Source organism: Nicotiana sylvestris, chromosome 9 (genome assembly GCF_000393655.2).
Source record: "Nicotiana sylvestris chromosome 9, ASM39365v2, whole genome shotgun sequence".
Lineage (NCBI taxonomy): Eukaryota > Viridiplantae > Streptophyta > Magnoliopsida > Solanales > Solanaceae > Nicotiana > Nicotiana sylvestris.
The window spans coordinates 134,920,479-134,932,894 of NC_091065.1; the positions used below are offsets into that span (position 1 = coordinate 134,920,479).

Sequence of the window (12,416 nt, forward strand, 5' to 3'; positions counted from 1 at the left end):
TGGGGGGGGGGGAATTTCTTCATCACTTGACGAAGGCCTCATCATCACCTCCTTCCCAAGACCTACAAAGGAAGAGAAATAAATAAGTTCGGAAAAATGCTCGAACAGTGGTCAAATCACTAAGTCAAGGAGAGAAACTTACCATGGCTACTAGGCTCCCATCGACCCTTCGCCAAATCACGCCATGTGTGCTTAACATGGGTCGATTGCGATATCAGTCTCCTGACTTAGTCCTCGAGTTGGGGGACCGCACCCGGCATGCAGGCAACAGCTCCATCCAGTAAAACACTGATAAGAAAGGTTGAAAGAACGAGGACCATAAATAGGAATTATGAGCGGAGTCACACTTACGTTTAATATTCCATTTCTCAAGAAATGGTATGCTTTCGGCCGGGATCAAGTCCGAGGTCTTCACTCGAACGAATCTACCCATCAATCCCCGGTCTTTGTCCTCATCTATGCTCGAAAAAGGTGCCCTGGTAGCTCGACATTGAAGCTTTATTAGTCCCTCTCGATAGAGTCGGGGGCTATATAGGCATATGAGGTGGTCGAGGGTGAAGGGAAGCCCATCGACTTTGCTTGAGAAGAAACGAAGTAATATCACTATCCTCCAAAAGGAGGGATGAATCTGACCGAGGGTCACCTCGTACTTCTTGCAGAAGTCTATGATGATCGGATCCAAGGGAGCCAACGTGAAAGGGTAAGTGTTAACACTTAAGAACCCTTCAACATGAGTGATGACTGCCTCTTCTGGAGCAGGTACCACCACATTTTTTTTACCCCAGTTGCAATCTTTTTTAACCCTGGAAAGAATTTTTTCGGTGATCGAGCATATATATCTCGATACCGGCTTGCATCGGTCCGGCACCGAGGAAGTCTTTTCAACCTTGAAATCAGAGTCGAGAACACGCCCTCTAGGAAAGAACTCTTCAGGGCGTGGCTCCACCGCCGGTTCCTCGTCGGCCGACCGCGACGATGAAGCAGTCTCCTTTCGCTGAACGATTTTAGATGTTTTGACCATTATAAGCGAGAAAGAATAGCGATTGGAATTTTCAGTGTTTTGGGAAGAAAAAGCAAAGAAATTCAAAGATCTGAAGATAGGAAGCTCTGAATAATGCAAAGAACTATGAAGATTAGAATGAAAGAGATTGAAAGTAAAGTTTGGGCAAAGAAGGAAGATATATTTATAGGTTGAAGACGACATTTCAGAATCGGTAGTGGCTGACAACAACTGACGGACATTTAATGTCTCGACATTCGAACCGATGGGACGTTTCAGTGCCCATTTGTCGCTGACGTCATAATCGGGCTCGTCGCTTACGTCATCGTAAAACGAGGGAAAGCTCGAAGACGCAATTCGTTTCTTGTCATTATACTCCAAAAAACGAGGGAACTATCTGTATACGGTCAAAATCGGGCTTGCCTAATTTTATATGGCTAATCGGAACCGGGGCAGCAGACCAATGCTCGGCCCCACGTTGTATCAAACCATGGCACGGAGATGGATTGTTAAGCTCATGAATCAATGACCGATCAAGATCGAGACCAGCCATGATCGAGATCGAAGCGAGATGGAGATTGAAGGAAGACTGCTAAGTCGAATAACAGAAAACCGAGATATTCGTGACCGGGCAAGGATCGTGGCGGAAATCACGGCATGTATGAAGTCGAGGTAGGTTATTTAGTTAATCATGATATTTCTTTATGTATTTAGAACTGTACCAAAAGTAGAATTCCTCTATGATATAAAGGGGGTTCTAATGAATTCCTCTACTATATAAAAGGGGGTTCTAATCATTTTGTAAATATATACATCCACGCATAATCAAGCAATATGCTACATTTTTCTCTGCTAAGCTCTCTTAGGCTCTACTGTTCAGTTAATACTTTTTTAGCATACTCTGTTGTTCGAGGGCGATCTAGCTCGGGGGCCACGGTTGTTCATCACATTGGTTTGCTTTATTTTAATGTTAATTTCTAACATTAATTCTTATAATTATCAGTTTGTGCCAAGTGAAATCACATATCCTTAAAACCACTTATAAGTTTAATTGTTATCCAATTTTAAGGGTAAACAAAACAATAAACAAAATAAAGTGAATTGATAAAGGGTTTCTATATGCACAATGCATCAAATTAATAATATAAACTCATGAAAAAAAAAGTTTAAACTTTATGTTATTGGAGATATTATATTATTCACATCAAACATCAGGACAAAAAAAGGTTTAATGAAAGAAGCTACCCAAAAACTCAGTTGAATACTTGAGAAATAAAAAAATCCTATAATTCCTTGTGGTGTAAGAACAATCGGGAGAGAAAGAAAATAAATTTATTTGGCGGGCGAATAAAAAAGATTTTTTTAATTGTACAGTCATTAAAATAGGTACACAAGCTAGGATTTGCACAAACATTACAAAAAGAAAGACTATTCCATATATTGTTTTTACAATAAGTAAATACTTAAACAAACCGGAGGAAAAATTACTAAAGTGGATCCATACACCAGACATGATTAACACATTATTTTCAAGAACTCGCAATTTTTTGTAAATTTTTATTTTATAACGCAAAACTATTTTCAATATTATTTGTGTTGTTCATAAGAGATTAGTTATATTATTGATAAAGGTACAGACGCAAAATGCGTACCCTAAGACTAGTAAAATAAAAAATTAAAAGCAGAGTGAAGTCACAGGCTTCACAAAACCCTAGATATAGAACAATACCCTCCATCTAAATTTAGATTCCTTAGTAAACAAATATTAACAGAAGCTTAATAAGAAACTAATTATACATAGCACTAAAATATACTACAGAAATAATAGCATTCTGCATGATCTTATTTATCTCCTAATCACCACATCAGGGAAAAAAAGCGTTCAATGGAAAAATACTATTCATCCATGAGGGAACAAAGGCAGGGCCATTGCTGACAGGCATACCTTACTATAGCATCCAGTTAAGGATTCTCAAGGAGAATTTTTTAAACAATCTGATGCAGTAGTAACTAGATATTTGCCAAGAGAGGCTCACGAGTCAATGTACCACTCTCTCTCTCAGGCCTTCTTTTTGAGTGAGAAAGGATGCAGAAGACATCGTGCAAAACGGCTCAACGGATCCTGCAAACCTTGCATCTTATAGTGCCCAAACCGCCAATCTCTTTTTACATAAGGTCGCCATAAGGGCTCGTCAAGGCCTCCTGAGAAACGAACAGATCATAACAATAAATGGCAATTTGTAATACTTGTGAAGATAAGGAGGGCGGAATCACTGTGTAAACTTTATCATTGAGGAAACAAACAAACAAAAAAAAAAAAAAAAATTGTTCTCCCATGCAGGTGTCATGCTTGAGGTAGCCTGCTAAAGTATTAAGGCAATTAAAGTGACATTTCCCTTTAAGCTAACCTAGTTTACCAACCACAGCAAAAACACTCGACAAAGGTCAACCACGAGATTAAACCATGAGTAAAGCCATTTGTCTTGTAGAATGCTATCCAGCAAGTGTAAAACATCAGAAGTCCCTCATATGAAAGTTATTTATGGCTAGATCAACAGACAAATGGAACTACCGAGCAGTGGCACCAAATTAGCATTTGGAAGAATCCATCATAACGTAGCTTCTTTTAGATTCAAAATTGCAGTATGTCTACTCTAGATCTAAACATTGGCCCAATTATGCCTTTTATATAGATTTCCAAGGAGATCTAGATCAAAATTTTGATTAAAATCTTGAATTGTCTGGAACCTGTTTCAGGCCAAAAGTAGACTTGACTTTTCTGTATTACCTGCATACATTAAGCCATATTTATTCACCGATCGATAGAACGGTCTCTTTTTTCCCTCGTTAGTGGCGGTTTGGAGCTCACCCCACACACGTTCCCTGTCTTCCCGCATTATTTTTCCAGATGCTACAATCTGAAAATCATGATGTCAGCAAAATTATCAAGAAGAATATGAGGAGATATCAGAAAGAAGGGTTACCTTTGAAAACAAATTGTATGAAGGACGTGGAATCCGAGCAAGATTATTGGCACGATCAACTGCTACAAGTCCAAACTTAGGACCATACCCATCCGCCCATTCCCAGTTATCAGAGATAGTCCAAAACAAGTACCCAAGCACACGAACACCCTGAATTAGTAAAAAGAAGCAAGTCCACATAATCAATCAAATAAAGTTGGTGAAGTCTTGGAATATATTAAGAGATGAAGTCCAAAGAGTCAAAACCATTATCATGGCTGCGTAAGTTGCAAGCAGATGTTCCAACAAGTATGGTTTTCTAATCAAGTCCGTTTCATCAGAAACACCATTTTCAGTGATTACAAAGGGAAGATTAAGATGTTTGTATTTTTCATTAAACTGGAGCAACACACGGAACAAGCCATCAGGATAGACTCCACGCCCAGATTCACTGTACTCATCTGTCTCCACTAGTTTCAATCCTGCACCACAAATGACTTCCTGCTCAAGTCAAAGAAGCACAGAGTTTAATGTCACAAAAACGAGGCAATAGAAAAACAGAACAAGAGTTTTTCCATTTGAACTTTGTCCAAACACTCCAATACCTGTCCATAGTAATTAATTCCAATGTAATCCATCTTGTCGGAAATACTATCCAGAAAAGCAAAAAGAGTCAAAGAATTGGCAAGTGAGACGGCAGCGATGTCAAATAGTCCATATGGACGCATAAATGAGACATGGTGAGCTACTCCAACAATGGCATTCGCTGGTTTGCTGAGTAACATAGGTCAAGAACAATCAAACGAAATCAAGACAGATGAAGGGCAAAAGAAAATCAAGATAGAACGCACAGTAGTATTAAATTAAAATGTTCCAAATGATCACATGCACAAGGGCTGCATGCTGCTAAACCGAAGTTCAACTGTGCTGAAATAGGACTCAATTTCCTGACGAAGTACAAAGGAATAAATGAAGAAGCGATACTACAGCTTAAGAAAGCACGTCTTTGCAACTTTAGGTATTCAAAATATTTCAAGTTTCTCTATGGTTTTCATTTGGAAGTTATGGACCGGAATGGCCTGCAATGAGCTATTAATTTGAAGTAGGACAATATTGCTTTCCAGATAGTATGTGCAACCTTTCTATCCATTTGCTAAAATGTTTAGGATCTATTTGTCAAGAACATGTTACTTTTATGCCTGGAAATACCAGAAAGAACCCTGTTCCATATTTGTAACAAAAATGTCACTTTCCTTCAAATTGAGGACTTAGTAGCAGACTTCTCTATCACAAAAATAAATCACCTAAAAACATCCCTAAAATTTGAACTGAAGTTGCACCAACACTTGAGTAGTTCACGTCTCAAATACAAGACTCCTGCCAAACACTCTTGTACATCATTTTCAATTTTAGCACAATGTTCACTTTTCAAAGGCTCAGCATGTATTTGCTTCTTTTTTCTTTTCTTTTTTTTTGTTTTCATTTCGATTGTTGTGAATAAATTGTTGTAGAACAGTCACTGCGCTAAATGGAATAACTATTTGCTAAACTGTAATTTTCGTTATCTATAGTCGCTTAAAGACACTCATCTTTTTAAGATTTAACTTTTTATTTGAACGTTTGAAGTTATTATATCTATTTTGAATTTCTACAGCTTTATTTCTTATTAAACTGCTTCTAAATTGGTTTTACAATGAGTAATTGTGTACTAATGTTGGCTTGCCTAGCAAGTGGACGTTAGACGCCATCACGGCCCAGCGGTGGGTTTGATAGTATTACGTTGAAAATATAGTCGTCGGAATATGTGTTTGGTAGTGTATGTCTCATATTTAAGAAAAAACCCGATAAATAACCGAAAAAATCGAAAAACCAACAAAAACCAAATCGATAAAAAACCGACTTAATGGTTTGGTTTGGTTCCAATATTTGAAGAAGCGACTTACTTGGTTTGGTTTCTTTTTAGGAAAAAACAGATCCAGACCGAACAATGAACACCCCTACACATACTTAGTAACTAGTTTCACAATTTGGCATATATATTTAACTTAAGATATTTATGCGTGATTTTTCTTTTAAATACTACATAAATCTCTAAAAAATAAAAAAATTGGATTAACATCTAGTATCACCAAATAAAGATAAAATACCTATTTTTGGATCAACATCTAGTATCACCAAACAAAGTAATATCTAGTTATTACCTAATAAATTAAATTCAAATTGCATTTAATAGATGTAGGATTATTTTCTTGCAAAATAAGATTAGATCAAATTTGATACTGGTAATAAAATTCCCAAAAACAAAAAAAAGTTTCTTATCTTTCTTTCTTCGAAGTCTAATCCCTATATGCTATAGTATCCCTCTATGATCTTGAATCACATCCTTGGTCTTATCGTTACGTATGGTACTGATAGTATCAACTAACTACAGTTATTTAGTTGTTATCACCATCAAATTCCATATAATCAGATTGAACGTCTATGTTAAAGGTAGTGTAGGCTCACTAATCCTCTTGAAGCCTGGATCTGCCTCACAGGGTATTTGGAGCTCTTTAATGTAGTGGTGTAGTACACATCTCAATAACATCTTTCCAATCTCACAATAATTTTTTTTTTTCTGGATCAGTCCAATCTCACAATAATTCCTCTCCGGAAGAAAAAAATAATATTAACAACAAACTCTAAAACAGTAGAAAGAAAATCAATCAAATAACAAACTTGAAGTCACTGAAATGCCTTTAAACATGATGGGGAAATGAAGATCTCATTGTACCATGGAGTGAAAAGAGAAAGAGAAGTACATGGAGTAGCTGGATACCTCTTTTCATGGATATAATCGTATGCCTTTGAATGCGCAATTGCTATCCAGTTCATGGCCTGATTGAAGACACCAGTAGGTAAAGCAGAAGTAGCAACCTCCAGCATATCAGGATTACCACCAGGCCAGGCACCAGCACAGTAAGTGAGCATACAAAAGACATGAGGCTCGTTAAAAGTGACCCAATAGTCCACTATATCTGCAACAGAGTCAACAACAAGCCTGTAACAATGGAGCACATACCCATTAGTAACAGGAGAGTATCCCTTGCAAGCCCATTACAGTGTTAAACATGAACTGCATAATTATGCTGGTTGACTAAGTGTGTTACATGTGATTGGCCATAATTGCTACCAAATTGTACATCATATTTAGATAGTTGATTGGCAGACTAAGGATATCGGAGTAAAGAACAAGTATCAAGTACCTATAATTTAAGCTACATGATGGGGTAATTATCTGATATATATGAGCCTGATCCCACAGCCTCTCTACCTCACACAAGGTGGGGGTAAGGTCTGCGTACACTCCACCCTCCCCAAAACTCACTTTGGGATTACACTGGGTATGTTGTTGTTGATATGAGCCTGACCCTGAAGAACTAAAATATACAGTAACCAAACCTGGTAAATTCCATGAAATAGTCAACTGTCTTTTCCAATTTCCATCCCCCATATTCTCCTGCCCACGGTGGTAGAGAGTGATGAAACAATGTCAGCATGACCTTCATCCCATAGGATCGGACCCTATTAATGATCCATTTATATCGCTCCAATGCCGCAAAATTGACCTATAGGATATATCAAGTAATTTAATATGTCTTAGGAGTATGTAAAGCATATTCACCACATTACTTTAACCACGTGATCTTCATATTCCCAATCCCCCTCCCCAAAAGAATATCAAAATATAATTCCTGATTTTGCCTTGACACCAAAAATGAAAAAGATAAGAATCAAAAAGTATATTCTTTAGTGTAAGGTGGGAGAACACGTGAGGGCTACCTCTCACTCCAGATTTAGAAAAGTGAAAAAGAGAAAGGCTCTATTATTAAAGTACCAGCAAGTCCACATAAATTCTGGTGTTATATTACTTTGGGTAGAAGATATGGTCTTCTTAGGGGGAAATTAATTTTAGGAAACCAAAACAAAGGCTGATATGAAATTCGGAACAGAGAAAACAAATTTTACAATTGCCTGAAATTGGAGATAGTTAGCACAGGTGATGTTTGCATCAAATCCGTTTCCATAACGTCCAAAACAGCATGCTTCTAGTGATACAGAAGTCGGATATATTTATGTGCTAAAGTGAGTTTAAGAAATCAAGGAGTCAGCACGAATTGTAAGAATGGTTAACATAAAGAATACAATAACAATATAAAAGTAGACTAATGCATTTCATTGTTAAGTTCTTACAGTTTCTTTCAATCCACTGAGGGGCTCTTCAGGCATGATCCTGGACCAATCTACTCCCATTCGAAAGACTTGAACACCAGTATCTTTAGCTAATTTCAATTCAGTGTCAGGATCAGACCAAAACCTTAGCCTTTCCTCCCTGAGACAATCTCAAATATTCAACAAGTCAAAGCAAATAAAGTGGATAATGGTTTGTTGATATTTAATATCAGGTTATCGAGACTTCACAAGTTCAGAGAGCAAAGCTTTACGAGTTTAGTTTAGTTAGAGTTCAGCATGCTATGCACTCATAATTTCTGAGACTTCAATAAAAATGTCTAAGCCGAACCACAGAACTTACGGGTGTGGGACGTTATGCCAGGCAGCAACATTATGATCACACTGCTCAGTTGGAGTTGGCTCTTCCACTTCTACATACTTCTCAAATCCTCTTATTTGTGCCTCGATGGCTATCTTAAGGGACTTTTTCCTCTTTATTGTCTTGTTAGCTTCTCTCTGAGTTAAGGGGGCTTGCTGGGATCCACCATCACCTGTAGCAGAGGCCATAATAGCATCTGCTGGTTGAGGGTGCGAGTGTTCATGTGATTCTGACCGGTCGCAGGAAGTATTTTCGGCAAACTGGAGCCAAGCATCATCGAGCCTGTCTTCAACATGTGCAGGTGCTGTAGCCAATCCAAAAAAGAATCCTTTCTCCCCTTCTAGATAGTATTGCCGAGAGGTCAAACCACAAACTCACACATATACAGATATTCGATAATTATGTTAATTTCTTGTGGACAATCATATGCATCTATGTGAAGGCATGAACCATATAACTGCAGCAAGAGTTGTATAACTGAAAAGAGAAACATATTTACAGCATTAAACTGTATGATAACATAATACACCCCTCGAGTATTCTATGGGGAAACCACGGATTATTGAATACTGATGTGAAGTTAGTTGCAGCACACAAAATACTAACTTAATCTAACTTCACATAAGAACGCTATCAGCATGTATCAGTCACAAAAATCGTATGGAAACCCTAGAATATGGGGGATACCAGTGTAGGGTGAATAAGAGTTTTAGGAAGGTGGATATTCAGGTAAGGCTCATCAACCTTCCTCTTTTTCTTTTCAGGGATAAGGGACCATCCACCTTTCTATCCAGAGTTTAAGTAAGCGTAAGCTAAAATAAAATCTTGCTTCACAATGATTAGACCAAGTGTTCATTTAACTTACTGACGAAGTCAATTTATATCAACTGAGAAAAAAAAAAATTATATCAACTGACCATCCAAAATGGAATAACGTACTCGCTCAACTTGTACATAACATTTTCTCTGTCGAACTAATATATTAACTAAATTCCTTTCCTTCCATAGCATCTTAAACTCCATGTTCAATCACACACTTCCATAAAAAAAATGAAACAGATAGAATAGGCTAATTGAAAAGTTTTCGATTAGGTTTAAAAGCTAAAAGGAGTTCATTTACCAGAGGGATTGACATTGAAGTGAGCAAGAACATCGGCGGAGTCGTCTATGGGAGCGCGAAATTGCTTGAGGTTCTTCTTCCGGTAGACAGAGTAGGAAAAGGCATTGGCGGCAACAGTGACCGTTACTAGGACTCCGGCGAGCTTCGTCGCCGCCGTGAAAAGAGCAATCACTGACATGGTTAACAATCCAGAAGCAGACAGTTGCACTGTGGGGCTGTTTGTGTGAAGAATAGAACCCCTGCGAGCCAATACAAACTCAGTTTGCGTGAAGCATTGTGCTTTCTTTTAAAAGAAATTGGAGTCATTCGCAACGGTGATGACGACGGAACACACAGTGATTGCCATCCGTTAAAAGTGGAAAATTTTATTTTATTTCTGTGGACCCACAAGTATAAAATTGGGTCCACAAATTTATGACATAAAAATGAGTGTTATAGAACTAGTGTAAGTTGTATCACATACAAAATAAAACTTCTAGTTAAAAGTTCAATATTTTCACGCCACTTTGGCCTATTGATCCTATATTTTTAACTAACGGATCCTATACCTAGTTTTAAAATTTAATTTAGATGATTTAGTTTGACTTACCATAAAGTTTAAGAAAAAAAATATTTGAAATATGTGGTCCTAAAGTTTAAAGGGCAAAAATTTTGTGGAGTCATAATATTTGTGTGGTTATAAAAGATTCTCATTAACGCTAAAATAGGTAAAATAAAATATTTAAAGTTAAATTGTTTCTAAATATAAAATGTGTCATTCTTTTTAGAATAGACTAATAGGAAAAGTATCATTTAAATTAAAACGAAGGGAGTATAATAATTACTAGTGCATTTGTAGCACGATCGTAAAAACCTTATTAGATATACACGATAAACCTTTTATAACATTTGAATATAAAAAAAAAAGATTCTTTTTAGTTTTCAAATCCAAATAGATTAAATTTCAAGTTTTATTATTAAAGATTGTAAAAACATAAATAATTTATAGGATGATCTGTTGTAATTTCAATCGAGATGAAACAAGTTAATTTTTTTTGTTTTTGTATATTCATGCAAACATTAGTCTTATATATTGATTAAATTACATATATAATAATTTTACCAGATTATAGTGAAAAAGTGTGAGTTCATATTGAAACTAGTAAATCATGTGGTCGAGCAACAATCTTACTAATACATATAAGTTACTCAAGACCAATGACATTATTATCTTTAAATTGTTAATCTAAGTCTTGGCTTTTTTTTTTTTACGTATGTTCCCCTAGCATTAATTATATTGTGTCTTTGATCTCCTTCATATTTTCTGGCGATGACAACATCACCTACACTTTAATGAGTCTCGCTTTTAAAATTTGATGATCTCTCTCTTTTATATTCGACCTCTTAGTTTTTTGATTTATATGCATGCCAATCACAAATGTAGTTAATCTTCCAAACAAAAGTACCGTTGACCTTTATTATTTTTGAACTTATAGGTTATAGATGTAGCGCCACTGCATGATACAACACATATAGCTTTAGATATGTTAGTAAGTAAAATTCATTTATATTATAGTTAGTTTCAAGTCACATTTTAATCAATGTAAAGTTAATAATTCACTATTAATTTTTTTGTTGTTGATTACCACCCTAGCTTAAAACTTCAAAATAACTATTTTAGGTGAATATAATAATAATAATCATTAGAAAAACCAAACAAAGTTTTATTGGTGCTGATGAACTTGAATAGGAAAAAAAAAAAAAGATATTACAAGAATCCACGTACTAAAGGAGGTGGTTTGACTTCATACTATTGAACTTTTAGTAATAATTTGATAAAAACAATTAGATGAAACATTTATCTTCATATGATAGGGAATGTTGAAGAGGATTCTTGACATGATAAATCATACGAATTAGTGGACTTGAAAAAAGGTCGTATATAGCAATATAATGCAAACCTTAAGGAGACCTAACATAGGCTGATCTATTCAATGAAAGTTAATAGTGGTTGACGAAGTTACAAAAATGTTGTTTCCTCTAGTTTTTTGTTACGTAATTTTAACATTTCAACTTTTTTTTTTTGTCCGAAACATTTCAACTTTATCTTATGAATATTACATTTTTTAACTTTGTACATAAATACGTATATACCTCTTGGAAGTTAAAATTATGTTTTTATAGCTTTTCATATATTCTAAATGTCAAATAAGAAAGTAAGAGAGAAAAGTTGTTAAAAAAATTAACGAATGTAACTTAAATGTATGATCGGAGCATTTACATTTACATTTTCACTTCCTTTTCTTTTGCTATGTATTATTATTTATTTTGATTCGAGGCAGTTACGCTCCTCTTCAAATAATCATTCTGGGACAAAGTCACCTACGAATATAGCTAGATAATAGACTTTAATCAATAAATAAAAATTTCATAAAAAGGGAAAAAGATGAGTTTCCACACTTACAATAGAACTCACTCCTCTACAAAATCATCATCCTGGTCGATGGATGTAATTCATAAGAAAGGTCTTTTAAACTTTTGCAATGGTTATATTCAAACCAAAGCACGAGGGTAGCACTAGAAATGCGATAGATTCTGGCACAACATGATATGTTTACTGGACCACGATACACCTTTTCATAAAAATATACTGAGAATTAAAATGCAAAAGTAAGTTTTACCAAGTTCTGTCATGGAAATTCAATGACACATCATGAACAACACAAATTATAGATTTGAGTATCCCAGTTGGGTACATAATGG

At 35.8% G+C, this 12,416-nt stretch overlaps 1 protein-coding gene across 2 annotated transcripts; it reads right to left on the reverse strand.

Moving 5' to 3' along the window:
• Positions 1-2,716: 2,716 nt before the first annotated feature.
• LOC104228899 (beta-glucosidase-like SFR2, chloroplastic) lies at positions 2,717-9,992 on the reverse strand. Of its 2 annotated transcripts, none has more exons than XM_009781446.2 (10): positions 9,675-9,992; positions 8,537-8,894; positions 8,197-8,335; positions 7,405-7,571; positions 6,782-7,003; positions 4,569-4,737; positions 4,231-4,464; positions 3,985-4,134; positions 3,789-3,918; positions 2,717-3,202 (listed from the first exon to the last, which is right to left on the reverse strand). In XM_009781446.2, exons 1-10 carry the CDS (start codon positions 9,850-9,852, stop codon positions 3,060-3,062), a joined length of 1,890 nt encoding a protein of 629 aa, XP_009779748.1. In that variant the 5' UTR covers positions 9,853-9,992; the 3' UTR covers positions 2,717-3,059. The 2 variants fall into 2 exon arrangements, with proteins under 2 accessions (XP_009779748.1, XP_009779749.1); XM_009781447.2 differs by having other exon boundaries at positions 8,537-8,891; positions 9,675-9,978.
• Positions 9,993-12,416: the final 2,424 nt, after the last annotated feature.

Bases quoted from the DNA above. Each gene is read 5' to 3' on its own strand.
- LOC104228899 (XM_009781446.2), bottom strand. From the start codon at position 9,852: ATGTCAGTGATTGCTCTTTTCACGGCGGCGACGAAGCTCGCCGGAGTC. The intron at 8,895-9,674 runs GTAAATGAACTC...AATACTATCTAG, and splicing joins CTTCAATGTCAATCCCTCTG to AAGGGGAGAAAGGATTCTTT. The intron at 7,572-8,196 runs GTAAGAACTTAA...TATATCCTATAG, and splicing joins TCAGTGGATTGAAAGAAACT to GTCAATTTTGCGGCATTGGA.